The sequence below is a fragment of the Zalophus californianus genome, chromosome 12 (assembly GCF_009762305.2).
Source record: "Zalophus californianus isolate mZalCal1 chromosome 12, mZalCal1.pri.v2, whole genome shotgun sequence".
In the NCBI taxonomy this organism is placed as follows: domain Eukaryota; kingdom Metazoa; phylum Chordata; class Mammalia; order Carnivora; family Otariidae; genus Zalophus; species Zalophus californianus.
Window position 1 is genome coordinate 37,817,370 of NC_045606.1, and position 27,198 is coordinate 37,844,567.

Genomic DNA, 27,198 nt, shown 5'->3' on the forward strand with positions numbered 1-27,198 from the left:
ATTATTGGTGTTTGTCATTTATGTACAATTCCACTTATCATATAATTATGGATTTATTTTTTTTTAAGATTTTATTTATTTATTTGAGAGAGAGAGTGAGTGAGCGAGCAAGAGAGCACAAGCTGGGGAAAAGGCAGAGGGAGAGGGAGAGAGAAGCAGACTCCCCCTGAGCAGGGAGCCTGAGGCCAGGCTCGATCCCAAGATCCTGGGACCATGACCTGAGCTGAAGGCAGACCCTTCACTGCTTCACTGACTGAGCCACCCAGGTGCCCCTAATTACAGGTTTATTTTTACCAAACATGTAGATTGACAGCAGAGACAATAAAATTGAGTGACCATTACTAAGAGAGTTATTTAAAAGGGAGCCGGGAAGACGTCAAGGAGGTGGGGCTTATGCACCCATGTTCTGTATCAATTTCTCAGAATTTTTGCTAAGCTCAACTAATAGCCAAGGCATCTACTAGGTGTTAAGATGGACATAAATGGACTTTCTGTCTGCCCTGCCAACCAATCACACATAGATTAGTGTCACTATAGTTATACCAACACCAAGCACCTTTTCTTCAAACAACTCACATAAATCCCCTCTTTCCTCTTTAAAAACTCCAACCTCCTTTGTCTTTCTGGGGCACGCTTTCAATTCTAGTCGAATCTATGTCTCCCATGTTTGCAATCCCAAAGACCCCAAATAAACACTTTTATTTTGCTGCTTGCCATTTTGTCTTTCACCGGTTGACAAGACTTTTTGGAATGTCTGGAGTCTAGAGCAAACAGTACAGAGCTTTGTGGAATACCGTGCCTATGAACAGTTTTCCGTGGTACACAGAAGCCACGGAGCTTCCCTGAATCACAGAGCCATTATTGGCATACTCGATGCTGATTTTAGGCTTCTCAGACAAAACATTCTTGATGCGAAGTACCTGTCAAGAAAAGATTATTCATCAGTTGCTATATGAGCAAACAGCTGCCACTGACACTTTCTTTCTCAAATATTCCAGGACTAATATATTTCCCAGAAATCAATGCACTGAAATTTGTGTATAATTTTTTTTTTGGTATTCCGATGAAAGTATTAATGTTTTAATTATATCTCTGCAGTCAAGTGAACTGGTTATCTGACATTCGCCTGATTCCCCAACAAGATTGTTTATACAATTTTGATAGTTCAAGGCATCTCCTATAGAAGAAGGAGGTGAGAACCAGTGGGCGCTCTTATCTAATTCTTGAGTGAATAGTGTTCCTCTGTGGGAAGGGTCTTGCCTTTGACTAGGCCTACTGTGTGGGGAGGGAAACACAGGAGAGAGGATGAAGGGACACTCAGTTAGCAAGCCAACCTGACCTCGTAATCAGTAGGATGGTAGTTGTCCCAGCTGGAACCCCCTCTCGCATCCATAACGTGACTAAGAAGCATAAGGAATGCATACTTTGGAATTCCAATCTGACATATCCTGCCTACTATTGTTATTGATCCTCAAGATTAACACGCTTTAGTTTGCTCATCAGTAAACATAAAAGTGCTCAGTTTTCTAGATAGCCTGGACGAAGTTCACTCAAATAGGACATGACAGGAATTAAAGAAAACCAATTAGAAATTCATGAGTCATGAATATGTATCAACACTTATTAAGAATAGAGTTTAGTTCAGTTTTGTTTTTTCATCTTAAGAAAGATCCTGTAACTTCATCTCAGGTTTGTTACATGAAAATACTCAAACTTGGAACTCATGTAAAAAAGTTTAGCCTCAACCACAAATGAAGGGTGTCATTGATTGTGAAGGAAGAAGTCCTATCTAAAATAAACCTATGATGGACTTGAAAATAGACACATGAGAAAGAGTCTAAATAATTTTCCAAACATGCTATGGATCATATTTTCATTCTCTTATGGCAGACATTGTTGGGTGTTTGCAAAAAAGTAATATGTCTCACTTTTGGGGGCATGTCTCTGAAGCCAAGGTAGATTGCTAGCGTAGGGTAACATTTCCTTAGGCTCTAGGCTCAGACTGAACTTTTGTTTCTCTTTATATTTTTTGGTGTTTTTGCTTGTTTGTTTGTTTGTTTTTAGGAAGCTGCAACTAATATGTTAATAAATTAGAGAAACAATACTTTTCTTTTTAACTGAGGAAGAGCAAAATTGGAAGCAGAAATAAGGGTACGTTACCAGGGCCAATTACCAGGCTAGGGTTTGAATCTCAATTTCCCAACTCCCCAAACCTAGATTCAAACACTGTATCTTTCTCCAAACCTTACCTTCTCAGTGAGGCCTAACCCTGATTTCTCTATTGAATAATAGGACTGCCCATCCCCCTGTTCACAGCAATCCTGATCCCCTCTACTCTGTTATACTTTTTTTCCCATAGAACTTACCACCTTCAAGCTTGCTATATAATTTACTTATTTCTTACGCTGATTTTTCATTGTCAATCCCCCTCCAGAAGAGCAGAGATCTTTGTATGTTCTGTTTTCTGACACGTTCCAGGCATTAGAACAAAGTCTGGCCCATTATAAGCACTCAATAAATTTTTGTGAATTAATCTCTCAGAGTAGGTGTACCAAGAATTTATAGCTATATTGAATTTACTAGAGACCTGTTATTCTTAAACTTAATGCTATAGAAAATTCTGCTCTTGTTTTTAATGCCATATAAAATTCAATGATGTATGCTACTGTTTTAGAAGATATTTTTTCTTTTTTTATGTAGGTTCCACGCCCATCATGGAGCTCAGCACAGGGTTTGAACTCACGACCCTGAGATTGAGACCTGAGCTGAGATCGAGTCAGATGCTTAATTGACTAACCACCCAGGCACTGCTGTTTTAGAAGAGATTTTAAGTAACACAAATAGCATCTTTAAAATGAGACAGTCTTCAACACTATCATATATATTAGAACCTGCTGGAAAAACTAATTTTGTTTTCAGACTACAGTCGTTTAAATCCTTTCTTTTGAGCTTCGTAGTAGGTAGTGTGAAAAAAGATGGTCCCCACATAGGACTTTCTCTTTGCCCAACTTCAAGCCCTTCTCAGATTGGAGATATGATATGGCAATCTAGGTCAATGTGAATAATCAAGCTCTTGCTTATCAATTCTTCCCAATAGCAAGTACAGCCCTTGCAAGGATGGGACATGCTGTCTAGCACTGATGTTAAACTGTCACCAGAAGATCTGAAAATGTTAATGGGCTGTATCTTCCCATCCTGCCAAAATCTCTGCTTTTTCTGTATGCAGAACTTGTTCAGTTCTGGAATATTGCATGTGACCCACTAAATTCTCCCAAGTCACCTCAACAAATTGTTCTTGCAGCTTTGCCTGTGAGCTCAGAGAAGTATAGGAACTTACTTCAGACCCTGAAGGATCCTCAGGGTTATAGATCAGCAGCTTCATGCCATTAGGATGGCATCCTGCCCAAATATCTCCCGTGTCCGGATCCACAGTTAAGTTATCCACTAAGGTGCCCAGATGTATTACCTTCCAACAAAGAGGAAATATAAAGACATTGTTTCAACTTTCTTCTCTACCACTCCTCCCTCCTACCAGCTCCTTCTGGCTCCTGAAATGGGTCTTTTTAAGGGCCTAACTACTGAATTTTAGAAGTGCAAGCACAATCTCACCAATATTCTTCTAAAATAGTCATGTTTCCTGCATTCAAAGAGCACATTCCTAAGTCAGACATGGGAGCCGATCTAAGAGGCCATGTTGGGTGGGCAAGCCAGGGGACTTTTACCTTCACTTGAGTTAAATCCCAGTTCTCATGTATTTTCAGTACGTGAATGTTCTAAGCAGTTATATCAGCTGCATAGATATACCTTTGAAGTAAATAGCATTTACATGTAAGCAAGTAATATTGAGAGATGACATTAACTTTTACTTTGGAGGAGAAGTCTAACAATTCACAAGAGTTCCAAGTGCCACTGCAATGTTTTTCTAAACCACAGGACAAGAAGATAACAGAGTCTTACTTTTAGTATTCTTCAAGAGTTTTAAGTAAGCTTTAAATATGAGATGTGACTGGGCCCCTGGGTGGCTCAGTTGGTTAAGGGACTGCCTTCGGCTCAGGTCATGATCCTGGAGTCCCGGGATCGAGTCCCGCATTGGGCTCCCTGCTCAGCAGGGAGTCTGCTTCTCCCTCTGACCCAACCCCCTCTCATGCTCTCTCTCTCTCTCTCTCTTTCTCTCTCATTCTCTCTCTCAAATAAATAAATAAAATCTTAAAAAAAATAAATAAATATGAGATGTGACTATAAAGTAATGATCTTGATGTTTCTAGGTGACATATAAGCTCAGTCTCATGACTTAGGAGTCACAATTTATTCCTTAAATTGGGTGGAGGTAAGCAGATCTCTTTATTATAAGGTCAAAAGAGTCTATACTTCCACAAAAAAACGAGTGCTTACAAAGAAGTATCAGATAACCATGAGGCTCAATCACAATTATTTTTTAAAAAGAGGAAGAACACAGAGTTGTTTTCTTTCTTTTTTTTTAAGATTTTATTTATTTACTTGACAGAGAGAGATAGCGAGAGCAGAAACACAAGCAGGGAGAGTGGGAGAGGGAGAAGCAGGCTTCCTGTGGAGCAGGGAGCCCGATGCGGGGCTCGATCCCAGGACCCTGGGATCACGATCTGAGCCGAAGGCAGACGCTTAACGCTTAACGACTGAGCCACCCAGGTGCCCCTAGAGTTGTTTTCTATAGGGATCATCTCTATTATCTCAAATGCACATATTAATATTCATAGGTATGTTTCTTTTTTAAAAAAACTTCCATTTTAAAACACTTTAAAAGAGTTTCTCATAGAATTTCATGCTGCATAAAATCGGATTTTCTTACAGAAAAGCCTGCTGTAGTATATCAGTAAATCTGAAATTCGTACAATCACAATGCCCAGTCTAAGTCAGGTCTCCTTCTCTAAAAAGAACTTTTGGGTAACTCAACTTAGTGTAAGTGGTTAAACACCTTTCAGCCTCATAAAGGGCAGAGATATTGTGCATTTATTGTCCTTTTCAGTGTGTTGGGTAACTGTGTTTCTAGAGTCACATAATAAATTGAAACAAGGACCTCACAACCTTGAGTCCACATTCTTCATTTCATTGGGGGGAGCCTGACATGTAAGAGGGCAAATGGTGTGCTTATGATCACCCATAGAGTGTGAATCCTGGCCACACCTGGTCCATCCACTTATATAGTGACTACTTAAGCCTAAGGAAGTAAACACCTCTTAAAGGAAGGAATCCACTAAAATGTCAAGAGCGAAGTATTGGAAAATTATAAAAGCTTACTTTTTGTCTAGTGAGACTGTGATCCCATTGACAGAACTAAATCCTTTGGCTACCACTTTGACCTCTCCTGGACTGTAGAAAACAACATAAGTCCAACGAAGATCCATGATCATCTCTAATAGTACCAAGAAGAAGTTGGTAAAGTAGTGGTCTCTTGTGGCATAAAACTGTTCTGGTCCAAGAACCACAATGTCATTCAGGCTAAAGTGAAAAAAAGAAAGAGAGAAAGAGCAAAACCCATGGAGTATTTAAATATCTAGATTGTTGTCAAAAACCCTGAATTTCAAAGACCCTTATGTTCATCAGTTTGAAAAAGTATACATGAAGCAGTATGAATTCCACCCAAAGGACATGATTTTTCATTGCACCTGACGGGTTTTCTTTTAGCCATTTATTATTTTCTCAATCTTCCCTTCCACAGAAGTCAGCAAAAACACATAAATATACAAACAAACCTCAATTCCAAATTGTTGACTTGCAAATGTCAATAATGGTTATGTGTGGTGGTCATAGTGCAATAATGGTTATTATCGGTGGTCACCAATAGTTCTGGTTCTCTTTCTTCTAGAATGAGGCTTCTCCATGCCCTGGATGTTTGGCCCAGCCACGTGACTTGCTTTTAGCCAGTGAGATGAAGTGATGTCGTGTGTGGCTTCTGGATGGAAGACAAGCCAGTATGTGACCCACCATGTTTCCCTTACTCTTTGACAGTAACCAGCAACTTTTCTGATAACTGAAAGTGTGGCCTCTTAGGGCCCTATGTGAGGACAATATAAAATTGAGTCCTTGAATCACTTACCTTGGACATGTAGCCTGAGTAAGAAAACAAAACAAAATTTGTGGTTTTGAGCCACTAAAAATATTACAGTTTTTCTTTTCTGTTATTGTAACAAAATTTTTTTCCTATTCTTCTATCGCAGAAAAGATTAACCTCCACTGTCTTTCAGCATTGAGTCCATTTCATAAAAAAGACAAATTCTTCTTTGTTTGTTACAGCCTTGGAGCAGGCAAACTATGCACTAAAAAACTAAACTATTTTTCTCAACACAGTAAGAAGGATGTTCATCACGGTGACTGAGAGTCCGGCTTTGAATTCAGACCAATCTAGGCTAACACCCTGGTTCTGCCACTTACAAATAACCCAGTCCATCTTGATCTTTACATCAGAATTGTGAGTGCTCTTCATTCTTGCTCATGTTCTTCAGTATTATTAAAATTTTTAAATGAAACAAGTCATACTTTCATAAGAGTAAAGAGCAATAAAGTCATTTATATTTTGGAAAAGAAAAAAAGATGGCGACTAGAAAAAAAAAGGTAAAAAAAATTAAACACTTTTAGATTGAATTTATAAAAAAATTTGGATGAATCAGGAAATACTTTGAGGTTTTGCTTTATAATGACTTTCCCAAGGTCATTAGGCCACTCATCTTTTGGGCTCAGCTTAAGCATTCCTTCTTCCAAAAAGTATTGGCAGACACCATAGTCGATCCCATAGCATCTTGTTCTACCCCTTGAAATGCTTGGTTAAGGTTGAGTATTAGGGCACCTCTCAAAAATCCTCTTTAGGTCCTCAGCTTCACCTGCCCTGTTCCAGATGGCACTTCTTCAACCAGTTCTGCCTGGTTCTGCCAGACCTTCCATAGCGTAGCCTTATACAGCCTTACCTCATTTCTGTTACAGGCCTCAGGCTCCTGCTTCCAGGCTTCTGTGTTGATGTCAAAGCACAGGATATCACCAGACTTGACTTGCACATGCACAACCAGGAATGTGCAAGAGTTAACACCCTTTGGGGCAAACCTTGACTCATAGGAGAAGGGACTGGTGAATAAACTCTTCTTGCTTTCTTCTTATGGCCAGGTTGTCCTAAAATGAGGCTCATGTTGCTTACAGGAGGACAATCCCATGATTTCAAGCAGTTGCACTTAACAGTGGCTGGCTTAATAACCACTCACGATAGCCTCCCCCTGTGTGAACTTCCTAGTATTGCCGTGACAGAGTGACACAACCCAGGGAGTGTAAGACAATAGAAATTTACTGTCTCACAGGAGGCGAGACATCGGAAATCAAGGTGCTGACAGAGCCATGCTCCTTCTGAGGCAATTCATTGCTAGCAACTAGTTGCTAGTCGTTCCAGACATTCCTTGGCTTGTGGATGCTTCACTCCAATGTCACTCTCCATCCCCACGTGCATTCTCCCTGTTTGTCTTCTTATTAGGAGGCAAGTCATATTGGATTAAGGATCCACCCCCACTTTTAATATAACTTCATCTTAACTAAGTATATCTGCAGTAATCCAATTTCTAAATAAGGTTATGTTCTGAAATGTTGCAAGGGGGGGATGGCTGGTTAAAATTTCAACATATCTTTTTGAGAGGACACAATTCAACCCATAATACCCCTTCTCCCTGCCTCAGGCTGATCCTTCACTTCTGGGTCCTAGGATGGTAACTCTCCAATAAAGTAGTTGCCTATTGAGTTTTCCCTCATGCTGTGCTTTCATGGAAAAAAACTCGTTCAGTGAGGTCATATGTCATAATCGCCAGTTAGGTAAGTCAGGCCAGTGAGAGAACCCCCATTTCACTGAGGACACTGAAGCATAGGTTGAGAGATTCGTTCAGTTTCTCAGTCACCCTGTGGCAGTGACAGTGAACCCAGTGCAATGCATCATGGGAAGAGTTCAGGGACCCCCCCCCAACTTCTCTTCTTCTGCCCTCTGCTTTTGTCACCCCCAAATTCTATGAGGAGAAATTCATACATGATTTTGAGAAAGAGAGCAAAGGAGAAAAGGTGACCTTCCTATTCTTTGAATTCAAACCGATCTAGGCTAACACCCTGGTTTTGCCACTTATAGAGTATGTAATTTGGACAAGTTACTTAACCCGAAACTTCTTAGGTCCCAGTTTACTCATGCCTATTACTAAAGGCTGTTGGGAGAATTAAATGAAGTATTTTGACACAGGGCCTGGCACATAGCACTTAGTAAATGTGAATTTTTATATGTGCCTACAGTCTTTTTTCAAATCCTGCTCTAAAGCTTTTATCAAACAAAGGAATGGCCCATCTGGAGGCTGGTTATAACACCCAGTCAGTAGGCTCTCAGAACACAACCTACTGGGACAACTAGAAACAGATGTAGGTGTTTGAAGAGAGCCCAATAGTGGGTATTGCATTGTTGCGGTATGGGGGATGGAATTAGAGCTGGGAATCTAATTGAGCACCTTTATAGGATTAAAATGCTTTCAGAAAATTTGGAGAATATAAAGATATTCAATACTGAATACAGTAATTTCTAGTGAGGTGCCGGGCAGTGTCACCATGGGAACCTCTTGAAAGCTTTAGGAAAAAAAATGCTACAAAACAAAAGTTTAAGCCTGCTGAACCAAAGAAAACAAAGCACACAGCAGAGGTGCAAAATAAATAGTACAAAATACTTTAATTCCATACCTTTTGAGAAGTTCATGTTTTATAGTTTTCAGGTGTACAAGAGAACGTTGTTTTTCCTCAAATTTAAATTTCTCCACCGTGGACTTCATGTGGGGATGATTCACAACATAAAGATACACAGTATGGTCTAAGGTGGAAAAAAAGGCATAATTTCCAAGAAGTTTACTTCTATTGCAACTATTATTATATTACTAGACTTGGTGTACAACTTGGTCATGTTCAAGCACTTTTCTTATACACCTTGCATTTGATTCCCGCAGCATACCTTCTAGATCAAATGCCAGAATCCCCATTTTACTAAAAAAATTGAGGTGCAGAAGGTGAATAACTCATCAGCAATTTCACCACCACCAAGTGGCAGAGCCAAGCCCAGACATTTCTCAATGGTCTCCTGAGCCTCACTACATACCCTCTCCAGCAGGAAGATATAGAACGGATGTGGTTTCCCAAGGTGGCCCTTCAACAAAAAAAGTGGTTGCAAGCAAGAGGGTGCTGAGAATTCCTTCTGTGAGAAATGCTTACATTGCAACACACACTCAAGAAATGTCATGGCTATGTAAATACCTTAATATAAGGACATGTCCCACTAGAGAATAAAGTTCTGACAGAAGTCAACTACCTAACGTTGCAACCACAATATTTAATGAGCCCAACGGACACAGAAGTAAATACGAATGCAAGAGAAAGAAGACTAATCAGTTCTGGGTACTGCCAACCTCAAGAATGTTCACCTATCTGTTTTCATGTTGAAATGTGAACTGCCGGGGACAGGATGGAGGGCAGTAACCTGTTTTCTCAAAATACTGTTTTCTGACTTGACAGAAGCTCTAGGTCAGATGAGCTCCAGAATTTGAAAGAGCCTGGCCCCATCCTCCCACTGCAGGGCCTGATCTGTATTCATGTCCCCTATTCCTTTCTTGATGGGTTCCTAATCATGCAATAGAGCAAGTGCCAGCCCTGAGATGCAGGGGTTATACTCAGGGCCTCTGAAACACACAGGTACTTTAGCCCTAGTTAAGGAAAGGTGTTTCCTCACAGGTGAATTTTTCTTTTAGTCCAACCCAGCTCTGTTCCAGGGCCTGAGGTTTGGCAAGCAAAGCCTGAGTTGGATTTCAGCCCCCATGTGGCCCTTCAGCCAGACACAGCATGAACATTATATGTGCTGCCCTGGTTTTACCCCTTCTTTAGGCTTCTACTGGACCCCTCCTTCCATATAAGAGATGGTTGGTAAGAATATTTTTGGTTTTTGTCTTTTCATTCCATTCCAATTTATGTGTGTTTTGCCTTTATTAAAGGCATAATTAAAGGAAGTAACTAATAAGTAAAATAAGATTGCAATCATAATATATTCAGCTTCTGAAAGTCTAAATGCTTGAGGGTTAATCTGTAAACTGGTTCCATCTCGAAAAACAAAAACAAAACAAAATAAAAAAATGAACCTCTACTCCCCATGCTTAAAAAAAAAAAAAAAAAAAAATCCACCTCTAACACTATCCCATGCAATAAAGCAGCTCCAGGTTAATCTGGTCACTCATTACACTTTCTCCAATGAAAGTGTCCAGGGGGGTCAGGCCAGAAAACGGTGGCTCAAATAATTTAATCAGAGCTTGGAGCCCTAATTTCACCCAAATAAAGGATATAGGATTAGGAAGAAGACCACCTGGGTTCTACTTCTGGAACTGCCATTTATTAATGACAGATGTGAAGTCACATGTCACTGCATTTCTTCAAACTCCATTTCTTCATCTATAAAACTGAGTATTAATATCTGCCCTGTCTCATGGGGCTCACTCATTTATTCATTTAACACATGTTCATAGAGTACCTACTATGCAACAGACATTGTTCTAGACTATGGGAATCCAGCAATAAACAAGTCACACATGATTTTATGGTGACTGTATTCTGAAGAAGAAAACAGGGAGGAAATAATTAGTAAGTACAAGAATACTGGAGAGGGGAGATGCCTTCTTCATAGAATGGCACCCACTTAAAGAGTGACAAGCTTGGATCTAAAGATGTGAAGGAGCTCACTATAGGGCAATAGTGGGAGAGGGAAAGAAGGTTGGTAACATTTAACATTAATAAAAAACTTTAATTGCCATTTTGATGAGTGCTAAAAGAAGGACTATACTGAGAAGAAATATAATAAGATTCACACCCGGAAACAAGACGGTGGAAAGGCTCCCTGAGAAAGTGACATTTAAACTGAGGCCTGAATGATGAGGAAGAGTAAATCAGAAGTGGTGGAAAGACATTCCACTCAGAGGGAACTGCAAATGCAAAGGCCCTGAGGCATGGAGCATTTTATAGGTCTAAAGGAAATCCAGTATGGCTGGTCCAGGGAGTAAAGGGGAAGGTGGTATCTGGTGAGGCTGGAGAAAACACGCACATGCCAGAATACACATGGGTAGCGCCTCAGAGCCCAGGCCACTCTGGAGAATTGCGACTTTTCTCCAGAGTAATGGAAACAATATGGAGAATTTTAAGAAGGGAGGGACATGATCAGATTTGCATAAAAAATAGCTCTTTCTTATGAAAATGGATGGAGGTGGTATAAGAGAGAAGGTATAGTCAGGGGGCCCATTATAGAATCCAGGGAAGACATGTTGGGTGCTTGGGATGGGATGGTGACATCGAGGATGGGAGAGGTGGACAGCTTGGAGAGATATTTGAAGGGTAAATGGGACAGAACGTTGGAACTAGGTGACTGAATGGGGCAGGAAGGGGAGAAGTACCAAGGCTGGGCCCAGTGTTTTATTTTGAGGAATAAATTATATATGAAAATTTTAAAAGGAACCCACTTATTTAAAAATGAACAAGTCTATTCGTGCAGACCAAAGGAATTAAACAAAGATCTGTTGGATGAGTGAATTAATAATTATTAATTATTCTTTTTTTATTCAATAAAATCACTCCAACAAATGTATTCTTAACAATACATTGTAACTCCAGTATGTATTTGAAAGAATTAACACACAATTTCTTTAAAAATTCCGAATTGCAACACTTCCATTTAGCCTTTCCTTCACATGGTTACTATTAATGAGGTCTCACTGTTTTTCTTCTCCACATACCCTATGGACCCACAAATATCTAAAAATTAAATTAGTTGGGAATTATGAACAATGAACAAGTACAAAAGAACATCAGAAACTGTTGTTTCAAAGTATATACAATGTACTAATAACTTCAATTTTTTTGCAACAGTTTTTGTGTGATATAATGTATTGTTGTTAAACTCAAGATTTTAAACTGCACAATTTAGTGGTGTTTAGTATGTTCACAGAGTTGTTGCAACCAAAGCCACTCTCTAGCTCCAGACCTTTTTCATCAGCCCAAAAAGAGAGCCCAAACCCATTAGCTGTCATTCCCCGTTTCTCCCAGCCTCTGCCAACCACTAAGCTACTTCCTGTCTCTATGAATTTGCCAATTCTGCACAGCTGATATAAATGCAATCATACACTATGTGGCCTTTAGTGATTGAATTCTTTCACTTAGGATAATGTTTGCAAAATTTATCTATGTTGTAACATGTGTCAGAACTTTATTCCTTTTTATTGCCAAATAATATCCCATTGTATATACATTCATCACTTGGTGAGAACTTGGGTTACTTTCACTTTTTGGGTATTAGGAATAAAGCTGCCATGAACATTTGTGTATAAGTTTTTGTGTGGACCTATGTTTTCAATTCTCTTGGGGACATACCAAGGGGTGGAGTTTAGGGATCATATGGTAACTCTGTGTTCATTTTGAAGAACTGCTAAACTGCTTTCAAAAATGGCCACACTGAGGCACCTGGTTGGCTCAGTAGGTTGGGTGTCTGCCTTCGGCTCAGGTCATGATCCCAGGGTCCTGGAATCGAGCCCCACATCGGGCTCCTTGCTCAGCAGGGACTCTGCTTCTCCCTCTGCCCCTCCACTGCCGCCCCCCCCGTTTGTGCTCTCTCTCTTGCTTACTCTCTCTCTCTGTCTCTCTCTCTCAAATAAATAAATAAAATCTTAAAAAAAAATGGCTGCACCAACAAAGTGTGAGGGTTCCAATTTCTCCGCATCCTTGCCAAGATTTGTCATTGTCTGCCTTTTTATTATTATTATTATAACCATCCCAGTGGGAATGGAGTGCTTTCTCATTATGGTTTTGATTTGCATTTCCCTAATGACTAAAGATATTAAATATTTTTTCATGTGTTTATTGGCCATTTGCATATCTGTTTGGAGATGTCTACTAAGATCCTTTGTCCATTTTTTAATTGGGTTGTCTTTTTGTTGTTGAGTTGTAAGAATGATTTATATATTCTTGATATAAGCCTCTTATCAGATATATGATTTGCAAATATTTTCTTTCATTCTTTGGGCTATTTCTTCACTTTCTTCAAGGTGTCTTTTGAACCAGAAAGTTTTTAATTTTGATGAAGTCTAGTTTATCTTGTTTTCTTTCATGTTATGTTTTCTAATGTCACACAAATTATTTTCAAAGGCCTTTGAGTTTATATGTTAGATTTCTGAGAACAATCTCCAAACTGGTTTTGAAGGTCAAATGGAAAGAGAAGGAGATAAGCGGGAGAAGGAATGACCACCTTGTAGTCTCCCTTCTTTAATGTGGTGTTTACAAATGTTTGGTACACATTTATTATCTTACAAATATACATCTTTCCAGTAAAATAAAATTTTCCCTCCTTTCACATACACACTGAGTTGTGGAGGTTGAGTGGCTTGTATTTCCCTCATTTACCCCTTATTTTAAAGCATTCGGGCTTTACCTTCATCAGTGAAAGTACTGATTCCGTGTGGATTAAATGATGCTTTGTTGAAACCATCACTGATGTTTAGTGCCTGGACCCTTGGGTTTTGCTCATTCAGATCTATCAAGAAAATCTGTCCTGGCTCATCTGGTGCAAAGCTTGGCATGCCTGGATATTTCAATCCCTGTAAAAAATATAAAATAAGTAAATGCATATATACACTTCACAATATTTTCATATGGAAGCTACAATCTCAAAGCCTAACAAAAATATTCAAAGACCTGCATTTCTCTTAGATTTCTGGGATTTTTTGCTCTGTCAGCTGGTGCCATTATCTGATCTGAGGGATTACCAATGACACCTGGGTCATTGGGAATGGGAATGGGAATGTGGGAAGAACCCATATTCAATTACTAATAGAGAGAGAAAGGGGAAGCCAAAAAGTGTAATGCAAGACACTAGGCTGGGTTCCTTTGTGTGAGTCCCTTGGCCTGCCTATGCCTCTAGTTCCTCTTTTATAAAATGAGAAAGTTAAAGTGTAGGATTGCTAAGTCCTGAGAGTCTGTCCTTTCCAGTCCTGAGAGTCAGCAACTAACCTTCCTTAAAGCAGAGAGAAGGGGTATATGCTTTCTTTATATTGCTCCCCTCCCTACAGCCATTATATTACATAGTGACAAATATTAGAAGCAGCCAAGAATTCACATAGGGGAACCAGTCACGTAAAGTTGACTATTTCTGATCTATGTTGTTCCTATAGTTAGGTCTGAAAATTTGGACATGAATCCTTTTCTTCAAATATTGCAAAAAGTTTATGTCAGTAACCTGGACAGTGGCTTTTTCTCCTGGAAGGACCAATGACGCGTGTCTATCAACCAATAATAGGCAATGGGCCTTTGCTGCATCCCAGGTCATTGTGTCAAACTTGGAGTTGGTTTGTGCTACACCAATGGCAAAACTCAGCCCACTTCCTCCCTGGCACCCTCCCCCATCACTCTGATATATATTAACATCAACAATTTTATATCTTTTCTTGTACCCTCATTTCCATTTATAGTCAATTTAAATGATCTCCTTACTCTATCTTCTGTCTTCTTGTCCCCTCCCTTTCTTATAATCACGCATACACACCTCCACACACTTACAATAATACTATTCTCGGCCCTTCCACTGCCCTTCACCCCACCCCTGGGGCAGTCAATCCTCAGTTGCAAACAACCCCACATACATCTTCGAGCTTTTTAAAGAACAGCTCTTCTATGCCTAAATCTTACCAGAAACCTGGCTTTTCCCCAGACAACAATGACATTGCAGAAGCCCATCCGAGGAGGTATAATTCCGGCTTCATTTTTCTTAGGTCACCTCACCTGGAGGAGAGATCCCCATGCCCCTGGCCACAGACTTCTCCTTCTAGACCTTGAACCTGTCATCATCAATCAACAGTCAGTCTTCTAAGGAAGCCACACACTTTGCTTCCTGCTTCCTTATCAAATTCCTGCCAACTCCCTTTGCCCTGGACTAGCTTTTATATAGGGCCAGTCTGAAATCAGCTCAAAAACTTCTACAGCAAAGTTATCATCCCAACTTCAATCAGATCTTCAACACTGCTTATCAATCTCTTTGTTCATTCTAATAGGTAATCTATTGCATTTCCCCAAGTATCCATTCTCAACTTATTTTATTGTCTTCCAGAGCACTTACCTTCCTCCTCTTTATTCTCAATGGATGACTTTACCTCCTATTTCTCTGAAAAAAACAAACAAGCAAACAAAAAAACTCATGCCACTCAACATGGATTTCCTCTGATTCCCTCCTTTCTGTCTTGGTAATTCTTCAATTTTATCAATTTTCTTCCTTTCTCCCTCTTTTCTTAAGGAAAGAGTGTCGCTATTCTGCTCTTAAGTTAATTACTTCCCCCACCTGTTTATTTGGTTGCCTGTTCTCGGGGACCTGTCTTTAGAACTTACAGTCTCTCTCTTGCTTTACCCCTCATTTCTCACCAGTGCCCCCTTCATTTGCCTGAAAAATTGCTCATTTCTCCTTCCTTGAGACAAATCTTCTCCTAATTTAACTACTCCTTCAAACACACGTTTATCTTGCCTTCCCCTCACTGTCAGCTCTCTTAGAAACCTCACTTGGTCTTGTCGCCTGCCTTGAACGGCGCCAACTCTCATGTTTTGTAGAAGCGCCTCTACCGAGGTCATATCAGTGCTCTCCAAAATATCTCACTTGATAATCCCTGCCCCCTTCCTTATCTGTATCTCTATGGCATCTGACACTCTGATGTACCCCTTTATTCCTTGTCAAAAAAAGAAAAGTCAAAAGTAGACTTTCCAGATGGAAGTCTGCCCCTTCCTCCTCCTATCCTCAACCACCCCTCCTTTCTTTTTGCTCTATACTCTTTCCTTGCAGACCTTATTCATAAGGTTTCGGATATTTCTCTATACCAATTATTTTCAGGTCTACCCATTTACGTGGAACCTCTCTGTGGAGCTCTAGCTTGTAAGCATTTCCAACTTCTTCCTAACAGCAGTTCAAAATCAAATTGTCCGAACCAAAATCAACATTCTCTCCCCGAATCCTTGCTCTCATTTGTATCTATTATTCACAGTTAAGGGCATCACTGTTCTCCCCAATATCAGGCCATGAAATTCAGTCTTCAAGTCTACCCTTTCCTCAGAGTCAGGCTGTCACCAAGCCCAACAGCTTAGGTCATGGTAATAATGGACAAAAAATGTCAGAGATATCTAATTATTCCGTTTCACCTGAGGAAAATGAAGCCCAGAGAAGTGAATTGCCTAGGTCACTCACATCTTTAATTGTACACTCTTTCTGCCACACCATAAAGAAAAGTTTGACAGTGGAGACCGCTACTCAGGAAGAGAGCTCAAGGAAGACCACCTTAGTAAGTATCTTGGTAGCCTGGGTGCACACAAAGGCACTGCCACCTAGTTCAAAGACTGGATGTTCTTGAAATTGAAATGATTTAATAGGTAAATAAGGGTAGGACATTGCAAACAAACTTGACCTACAATAAGTGTCATGATGAATGAAACACTTCCAATAAGTGGCTTCATATGCAGCCGGTTTTCTGTTGAAGGCAGTTGGGTAGGAATTTGTAGCAAGTCAGTGCAAGCAATTCTTTGGATATCATTTGTCACTGAAAATGGTGAAAATCCCCTGGAGGGGCAGCATTTTATTTTCCCCAATAGGCTACCTATGAGTGTGAGTAGGCACTGAACTTCTCTACTGCCCTCATTCACCAGCACACGCATTCAATAAATATTTCAAGCACCCTGTATATGTCAGGTAACATGTTAGGTGCTCAGCATGGCAACGGACGCTCCACAAAGCTCTGGCTGCAAGGAGCTTGAAATCTGGGGAGGCGGCACCAAGCAAGCACGTCTGTTATGATGTGGTAAGGAAGAGCCTCGGTACAGAGAATGTGAGGGGCCATAGAAGAGACACGTCGCCCAGAAAGAGCATTGGGGAAGACTTTCCTGTGGAATTAAAGTGTGATTACAGAAAGGCTGACAGAGAATGAGGAGCTGGCTCCATAATGTGTGAAGAAGGCAGGCAAGGAGAGGCATGCCAAGTCCCAAGGTAAAGAAGCAAATAACCTGCTTGGCACCTGTCTATAGACTGACTACAAATATCACGCAGAATTTCTCACCTACGTCAGCAGCTTCCAAACATGCTCTGTGATGGCAAGAAAGGGAGATAAGAAAAACCAAGAACAAGAACTTGAATTTACTGCAGTGCAAAGAGATTGAAAATAAGCAAAAAAAAAAAAAATCATCCTTAGCCTAAGGGTCGTTAGTTTACAAAGAAGAACTCTATTACTTAAAGCCCCCTGTTAACATTTCTCCGCTGAAAACCTCCAGTTTCTATACAGCAATAGTTCAGTACTTTTAGCTCCAGTGAAAATAGAAAAGAAGCTACTGCTGGAACTACAGATATTATCTCCTAAAAGCGGAGAAATCTCCCAGTTACAGAATAATCATTTTTAAAAGTCTAATTGGCATAACATTGTTATTTGGCATAACATCTAAATTGACAATAGAAAATTTAAGACAACAGAGGAAAAGCTTTTCTAGACAGTTTTGTTTTAGTTTTCGTTTTGGAGGAAAACTAAGGGAATAAAATCCCTCCCACCCCCCCACCCCAACACATATCACTACCAACAGCAATTTAAATCCAAACAAAAGCCTACTATACTGTGCATACTTAAGAATTTAGAAATTCAGGTCTTTAAGTGTTATATGTGTCCCCTTTTAGCCAAAAAGATATAGATTTTAAAATTCATGTTATTTGGTAGTATTCTATTGGTCAAAATAGAATATTTAGGACATGCAGTCCCAGCAATCAGAATTCACATTGAAAATGGAGTCAATTTGCTTGTTCAGAATCTTAGGTCGCATTCCAAATTGCAACTGTTCAATAAATACATGGCAATTTTCAGTATCTTAACACCATATATATTTCAATTTATTGTATTTAATTTATTTATATTTATTTGTCAGTCCTTCACATAGCTTCCTGATCATCCCAAACCTGTGAAGGTGGTATTGGAAATAAAATGCAGACCCTTCTCTACTTGTCTTTGAAAGAGTTGGAAGGAAGGGCAGGGAACCCAAGATGGAAAATGCTCAGGCTTTTGAATTGCCTAACATGGTCAACATATGATTCACAGACATTTCCCGAGCCTCAAACACAGGCAGGCATAGAGAGAAGAATACCAGTTAGTGAGAACATGACGACCAGAAACTGAGTTCCGGCAAACTAGGGCAATGATGACACTAGCAGGACAAACCTGGAGACTCGTCTAGGAATCCAGTGGAAATCAACAGACATTTATTGAGACCCTACTGAATTTGTAACTGCCCATAGGGAGCTGCCCACATGGGGCCAAGCAAACCTGGGCATTCCTGTGGCAACCCAATTAGCCCTCTGGAATCCCTGTTTTGGCTTTTTTAGTTGACTGCTTTAACCACAGTTGGGATGAGTGTGTAGGGGTCCATCTGGCAGCTCTAGTCGGCAACATTAATGTACTATTTATTTGGCTATTGACATGAGCGTCTGAGGGGTGTGGAAAATACTCACGCTGGAGATAAAAGCCAGCGCACTAGGAAGTACATCAATATCTTCAGAGCCATTTTCTGCAAAAGAAGTGAAGGATAAGAAAGATGCATGAAGGAAGGCTTAAAAAGTAAATCTCACAGATGAAGCTTTAGACTTCTTTTGGAAACTACATTAACTTTTTCAACTAGTTACTTGGGAAACTACATTAACTTCCAGGGATCCCATAGGCATTTTACTCTCCAGTAAAACTGGGGTCTGTTTCCCTAAATACTATAGTCTTTCTTTAGAACTCAATTTTCAGAAGAAAAAAGTAAATAACTATAAAATAAAGTCATAGCCTAGATTTATTCTTTAAATAACAACTTGTAGGGTATGCCCTGAGAGATTCAGCTTTATTCCCCATAGAAGACTGATGTGCAGATGGACTGATGACATTTGGAAAGTCTTCATTGTGAGGGTGTCTTAAAGTCCTCTCAGCCAAACATTTCTCTCTTCCAACTTGTTGAGGCCTAAAAATATATCATTATCCGATCATATTGGGAAATTATTGGGTAATTGTTATCCATTATAAAAGCAATAGGTCTCGGGAAAGACTACCACATACAGACAAATTTGAACAATTTAGTCAGCTCTCTTTCTCATTAAGAGCTGGTCCTGAGCAGTTTGCTATGGAAAGAGGCATATGAGAAGTGAGTTATTACCACGAACAGGATGAATAGGGGGCTCACATGGCTCCTAATAGAGAGACAGACCCACAGAGGACGTGGTCCCAAGCAGGCAGGACTGAGGGTAAAGGCAGTGGCTATCTAGTGTGGCGAACTGTATTTTACAAATATGGTAGAACCAACATGGATCATAGCCACAGGCCCTTCTTAAAATGTGATGTTCATATCCTTGCATCAGGAGGTAAGGTGTCTTAAATGTAGGAAGTCTGGGTACTTTGAAGCTACAGAGGAGAGACTATACAGAGACTACAGAAAGTAGAGAAGACACTGGAGGAGTCACAGGCCACTTCACTTCTCAACATTTGAGTCACCCTAGCTGATGCAAATGGAACGGGGATGAGCTGTGTCCACTGAGCCCTGTTAAAATTGCAAATTCATGAGCAAAGTAATTGTCATTTAAGTCAGTCACTCGGTTTTAAGGTGGTCTGTGACACAGCCACGGTGACTAGCCCATGTGAGGAGACGGTGGCGTGGGGTAACGTGTGGCTAGTGGGTCAAAAGGCAACTGAGCAAAGAGGGGGAGGGGAGAAAGAAAAGTGGGACAGAGCCAAATAAAATGCAAATTTGAATCAACACAATAATGAGCAATGGGCACTGAAAATTAGAGAACAGAGGAAGATTTAATTAAATATTCGCTTACGGAAACCGATCCCCAACTAGTAACCTGAAAATTAAATTAATTAGAGCGTTCCATTTTCTAAACATTCCAGTTAATCAAGATTTGGTTTCTATGGTATCTATGGTATCTAAATGGCTTGAAAGACTATTCTTTCTGGAAATGCTATTTCCACCTGGAGTAAAACAGACATGGGGAGAACCCAGCAAATTGAATAAAGCAATTAAAAAAATCACATTGAATACAAGTTGGTTAATTTTTGAACCAACTTTTTATTTTCTCTTACTTTTTCTCTCTTGAACACCACTTTTTGTTTTCCTTTTGCCCTATCTTCCTGCCCAATTCTGTTCTGGACATGAATATGCTCCAGGTCCTAAGTGCCTTTGGCTGTTTCTCATGGCAAGCATCCTTTCTACATGTGCAATCTATGCTAGTCCCCTGGCTTCAGGTTCCACCCACGTGCCGTTGACTCTCCAATCTCTAAATCAAGCCCGAATCGTTCTGCCAATTTCCAGGCCTTTGTATTCACCTGTACATTGGGCATTCTTACCTGGCCATTTCATTTTTCATATTTAACACGTCCCAAACTGATCTGGACATTTCCCCCATGAATCTGCTCCATTTCTTATATTTTGATTTCAGTGGATGGCACTTCCATTCCCCCAAGGACCCATCCCCTGAAGCACCTGGAGTGACCTTTGATGCTTTCTTTTTCCTTACTCCCAGAATCCAACGGATCACTCTCATTGGAGCTCTAAAACTGCCCCCCTGGATTTGCACAGTAGCTTCCTAACAGGTCACTTCTGCTCTCCTGCTACCACTGTCTGCACCTGCCGACAGTCATCACTGTAAATTGCAGAGTCGATCTTGTCACTCCCCTGCTTAAAACCCAGAGTTGGCAATAGAAATCTTAAGCTTCTTGGTCTGGATTCCAAATTCTCCACATGTTGGCTCCAGTCTCGGTTTGTTGGCCCCCACTCTCCACTCTCTAAGCCAGCTGTGCTGCAGTTCCTCCCTTGGTAGTTGCTGAAATGTGTCAGCCTCGTTCACCTGCCTGCCTGAGCACATGGGGCTCCCTCTTCTTAGCAACCCACATCTCTCCCACACCACCTTCACCTCCCCTTGCCTGAATATCACGGGCTCTAGAGAAGAGCTTGGGGGCCACCTCCTCAGCCTTTGCAGCCTCTCCCAGTTCCCCTTAGTTCTAGCACCCATTTTTTGTACTAATACGGTCACCTGTGACTACCGCCGCCATGATACTTCCTTCATACCTGGGCTGCAACCTTCTGCTGACCTGTTGATTTCATCCAGACAGTAAGCCTCCTGGGAACAGGGACCAGTTTTCATTCAGTACACCAGCTTTGCACCCAACGTAATATCTGCCTTTTCACTATAAGAGCTCTCAATAAAGCTGGTTGACCGACTAAATAAGATAAACCGTGTTAGTTTCTTGAACTGTCTTGTCTTTGAGTGTTAATTTCTGAGCATAAGATGTCCTGAGTTGTGTGCTCTTTAGTTTGGACCTCTTATCTTCCAAATACCATTTCACACACCCTCCGACAGCAATAACCTACCTCACTAATTCAGCTAAAACAGGAGTGGGCGTGTTCTGGTGGTGCTGTATTTGTCTTTATTTACTGACTTAATCCAGAGCACAAGGATGCCAGGACTTTCCGTTCAGATGTGAAAATGAGTCACCAGCTGATTGCACAGTATTCCCGCCCCTCTTTCCCCACGTCCCCCACCTACGCTGCACCCGCGTGACAACACAGTGCATCTCGGCAACGGTGGCACCTGTGGGAGTAAGAGCACCCAGGACACCCTCCCCTGAGTGCTCCCCACATACTTGTTAGCCTGTGCACAACTATCATTAAAACCCCGCCGGTAAGTCTAAAATCAGTCTCATGAATAGGTATCTACTGCTTTTTAACCTGTCAACCCTCTACACAGCAAAACTTTGTCTCCTTGGCTGTTAATCATTTTCTATAGGCACCCTGAGAAAGTGTCACCCTGAAACATTACGATCAATTAGTATTATCACGATTTCACATCTTGGAAAGAAGATTCTGATAGCCAACTAAGAAAATAAATGGGACCTACAATGGAGTAAAAACAGATCTGGGAGATAGGGGAAGCTGCTGGAGGGGAAAAGGGATGGAGGGGAAGATAGGAATTCACCAAAGACAATGGCTGTTTACTTGATAATCCTGCCAAGGGTGGAACCCCAGTAAAGCTATTCCAATTTCATGTGCAGCTTTGATTAGATGCCAAGGGCAGCCAACTAACTTCCTGGTTAAAACAATCCTTGACCCTCAAAGCCTTGGAAAAAGGTAAACTCAATACAAAAAGATCTTTGAGATATCATTTCTGAAGCTTAGAATTATTTCGCTTTTCAACTTTGCTTCCCAGAAAGAATACTGGGAAGGAAAACAAAAAGAGGAAAGTTTCTTCCATCAATAAAATTAACCACAAAAGCCTAGATCTTGAAGAAAACACAAATCAGAATTCTTCTCCAGCTCTGTTAACTGCCTACCAAGCCCTGCCTAAAATCGTTATTGGTTTTCCACTGCTTCATAAAGCTTTCCACTCATCAGATAGTTGGGTCTCGTGAGGGTGGTCTCACTAGTGATTTTTATTTAAATATCCAGGCTGCCTTGTCTTGGTCAGCTCCATTTATTAATATTTCACCATTCTGCCTCTCAGATTTTCGGTTTTCTGCTGCCATCATACTTTCCCGACACTTCCATGATAAAACGTGTTGTCAGTAGATAAGAGAGGCAGGGTCACATGACAAAGAGTACAAGACATAGACTAAAATCACCCTGGCTCATGATCTGGGCCCATCACCCTCTGGTTCTGGGCCACTAGACAAGTCACTTCATTCTCCTGTGTGTCAGTTTCCTAATCGGCAAGGACAGATGGCAAACAGCACCTGCCTTACAGGTAGGTTGTGCGGGTGATGTCAATGTTTGTAAAGAACTCAGCAGAGGGTTTATAGATGAAGGCAGTGGCATTATTTTTTAGAGATATATCAATATCACCCTATTGACAAACTTGTTTAGTTCTCCAAATATAAGATGGAGGTATGCCAATAGACACAAGAGGTAATGTTTTTTCTTTTGCTCTCAGCCAGTTTCAACCATTTCAGCCATTCTTTTCAAAATATTTAGATAATCAGAACATTGATCTATCTTACAACATTAGCCCTAGTTTGAGCTTCTCAACTCTATTTGAATTCTACAATCTGCTTGAGTCAGACTAGGCTTTAGCAATAATCTAGTCTAATTACCCCACTACATTATTTGGCAAGCTCCTATCTTTTGAGAGAGAGATGTGTAGTAAGTCTGAATATTACCCCACAAAACAGTAAACAAACGAGCAAATGTTACATTTCCCTTTTTTTAAAATCAAATTAAATCTGACCCTGCCCCCACATTCGACTAAACCGAAGGGAAATTCAATCTCAGTCATTACTGGGTCTTCTGCCAGGCTTGTGCAAATATCGTAGGTGGCAAGTTTTTAAAAAGCAGAATATTTGGGGAAGTCCATCTGGCCTTTATTCTATTCTAGTCACCACCAAATTACTCACTGCCAAGCCCGTGTGTTCCCTTTAATTTACGAAGCTCTGCCACTTCCAGGTCCTGGATGGGCACATGATCTGTGCTTGGGCTGTGACACAGTGCAAAGGATCCAGCCTCCCTGAAGACACCTTGCAGCCATTCTTTCGGGGGTCCAGCTCCACCCCCAGAATGCCATTAGGCAGCGGGGAAAGGATCCCTGTTATTCAAAAAATCCACATGTTCTTATCCTTTGTCCATCAGAACCTTCTGAAGGAGCTTGGGTTTTTGAGAACAAAAGTCAGGAAGCAGCTTGTCCCCAGTTCCTTCTGTTTCTAGCCAGCAGCACACACCTCCTCCATGTGCTAGGAAGCATATTGGCCAAGGCTACTTTTTCTTTTCTTTCTTTTTCTTTCTTTCTTTCTTTCTTTCTTTCTTTCTTTCTTTCTTTCTTTCTTTCTTTCTTTCTTTCTTTCTTTCTTTCTCTCTTTCTTTTTCTTTCTTTCTCTTTCTTTTTCTTTCTTTCTCTTTCTTTTTTTTTCTTTCTTTTCTTTTTTTAGAAATCAAGAGAGAAAAACAAAGATAGAAAACCAAAATCAAAAAGACTTATTCTGTCCCTCTCTCTCTCTCTCTATATATATATATATGTATATATAGTCAAAATATATCATATATAAAGAAATATATGTACCAAGAAAAAGAAAATACAAACTCATATCACAATAAACTATGCTGTCATCCCGACACATACTGATAAATAAGTCACAGCCCTTGACCCTAGGGAGTTTCCTATCTGCTAGTGAGAGAGAGAACACTGCTAGCCATAAAATAAAGTGTGTGGTAGATGTCCTAAGTGAATCAGAGTTTCAGAGCACTGGGGAGTTCAGAGGCAGGAGAGGACTTTGCAGCTGATTTCAGGAAGCAAAGAGGAAGGAATCAGTGCAGGGGATTTCATGAGCAACCATGAAAAAGTGAAAAAGCACATTCTATGAACAGTGAACAGAATCTGCCTGGAACTGCTTTTCTAGTAGCAGTATGGGGGGAAAAGGGGGGCTTGGAGTCCAGATAAGCAGATACGGCAGTAACAGTAATGGGGTGAGCTCGGCCCTGTGCAGGGCCACAGGAGAGGTTGATACCAACACGTCTCATGTTCTAATGAGGGACGAGGGGAAAACATATGGCTCCTAAATATGGAACTGAGTCCCTTTGAGAATGGGGTTGCCACACATAGGAGAAGTCTAGAAGAAGAGCTGGTTGTGGGTGAGGGTATGAGGGAGAAAAGGACAGAAATGGAAAGTGGTTTCAGTCCGGAAAAGAAGGCCTGCAGTTTGAGACGTTAGGGAGTCAGCTATGGAGTTTTGAGTAATTTTATTTAAGACATCTGAGTAGGCTGTGAGGCTCCTCAGGGTAAAGGCTAGGTCATATTTTTTTTTGGTACTTGCAGATAAATTTAGAAGGAAATGATATTTGAAGCCAGGAACACCATGAAGGAGAAGGAAGAAGAGAGGAAAGAAGATAGGCACTGGAAGAAGGCAGACAGTGGAGGGAAATGGTGCAGAAGGGCCAGGAGGGGCATTCGGTAAGGGAGATGACGTCCTTCCGATGATGGGGAGACATCAGTAAGGAAAAAAAGACCGGGGGAAAAGCCACAGATTTTGACATTCAGGAGGGCCCCTGGAGACCTGGGATGAGGTAACGTCAATAAATGGGGCAGAGACCCCCAGCAAGAGGCTCTAAGGAGTAGCAGGGAATTAATGTAGTTGGCAGCCTCAGTTGGGTGGATGGTGAGCAAGAAATTGCACTGTCACAGACATACCAAGTCCCTCAATGAGGCGGCAGTACCAGGGTTCTACTGGCTCCACTTCCCGAGATGCATTAGTTCTTTGTCTGTAGAAGAAAAGAACACTGGAGGACGATGCACAACACCCAAAATCAATGTCTAGACATCGTCTTGAATCACCTTCTTGTTCATTAACTTTGTCACTCATCATTTACGGATGATATAACAAGTAAGTACATACCTCCTTTTCTTTATACTTATTTACATAAGTGGACATTATGTATGTCATGCACCTATATCAGCTCATCTCACCCAATTATTGTTGAAAGCCTAACATGCCATTATACATGGACAGCACGTTGCTGCCCGATAAATGATACCATAGAATAAGTAACTGAACAGTATTATTACTTGAAATGTACAGACTAGTATTATGTAATTTGCTAAAGTATTATTTATTATAAATCTGCGCTTTGGCTCCCTTTGGTCCCCTATAGTCTTGTCTTTTGACCCCCCACCAAAATGCTTTCCCCAAATTCAAGTGTCTCCTAATAGCTAAACCCTGTAGCTTTTGCTTTAATTTCATTATTTAAAAAAATTTTATGCTGACTTCTTTGGCAAAGTGTATAAAAGTCATCAAACTGACCACAATATAAACAATTGGCCAAATTATTTTTCAATATAGTGTTTCTGTTTTCACAGTGAACCATTCTTCTAAATACCAGGGATAATTTTAAATTTTTATTAGATTGTATGCAGGAAGAGTCTACACTTAGACTTATCTTACTGTCACTTCTGTAAAAATACACCTTGGATCTACCTTGCAATTATGATTTTTTATGATTCTCTCACTTGGATGCGCTGGGAACAAATGTAACAATAAACATTCTCAAGCTGAACTACAAAGTGTTCACAAAAGGCATCAGGCTTCCCAATAGATTCTAATGTGAACTTCTGAGGTCAGCTTCTGCTTGGAGAAATAAATAAAAGCAACTTAAAGACAAGTGAGGGCAAGCAGAAGCTTTAGATCCATTCGGAAATGCATATCACACCTAATGTTTCTTTCTAGCCCAGTATATTGACTTCTCCTGGGATACTTCTGCCTATCAACGCTAGATCTGCCACTTCAAAAGGTCTTAATACTTGAAAAACGCCACTGGTCACCACCTGCAAGTTTCAGCTCATTTCCCTGCTGTCTGGCTAGCTCTTTTAATCTAGGATGAGCTCTGTACCCCAGTACTCATCAATGTTGCACTGGCCTTGGGCAATGTCTGAGTGGTCTGTAAAAATCCACCTGGTAGCCTGGTCCCTCCAGGTCCAGCACTTCCAACGGAGTTCATTTTTTTTTTTTTTTTTCAGGAGCAGAATGCCGAGGGCAACCTGGAAAAGGGGGGGGGGGGGTGGGGAACACGACATTCAGAAAATAAATGGGGGGCATTTCTACCATCTTAGGAAAGGCAAACAGCTCACTTTTCCACATCAGTGATTCTCAAGGGATAGCTTGCCGGGTGGAACTGAGGAGTGAGGTTGCAAAAATGCTCTTTCCTACCTGCTAGGAAGGTGGCACGGGGCAGACATTGAAACTTGGAAGAGGAGAGAAAGAACCAAGGATGCCCGCATCAAGATGCCAACTCACCTAAGTGCCACTAACCTCTCCCCGATTAGGGCCAGGGCGGCCCCAAGCAGGGTCAGAACCATCAGCTTCCCCATGGTTTCCGGTGCCCGGGCGCTCTGTGGCGACGAGACGGCGCCTAGGACTCCCGAGGGCGTGGCGGGCAGGCTCCCGGCCGCGCCCCCTGGCAGGCTCCCGGCCCCGACCCCTGGCTGGCGCCCGCCCCGCCCGCCCCCTGGGTTCAAGGCCATTTACACGCACCAGGTCCAAGGAACCCTTTACTCGCGGACTCCTTCTGTTCAAGGCTCCACGTACGGAGAGAGAGCCCGGGGTACGGCAGCTTTGGCAAGAACACACCCTTCCG

At 41.1% G+C, this 27,198-nt stretch overlaps 1 protein-coding gene across 1 annotated transcript; it reads right to left on the bottom strand.

Moving 5' to 3' along the window:
* Positions 1-155: 155 nt before the first annotated feature.
* Positions 156-27,085, bottom strand: LOC113911674 (serum paraoxonase/lactonase 3-like). The gene is given in 9 exon segments (XM_035723369.1): positions 156-920; positions 3,338-3,466; positions 3,723-3,804; positions 5,275-5,475; positions 8,719-8,845; positions 13,484-13,649; positions 18,566-18,621; positions 25,259-25,329; positions 26,859-27,085. Coding segments are annotated over 9 exon segments (1,218 nt in total). The 3' UTR covers positions 156-761.
* Positions 27,086-27,198: the final 113 nt, after the last annotated feature.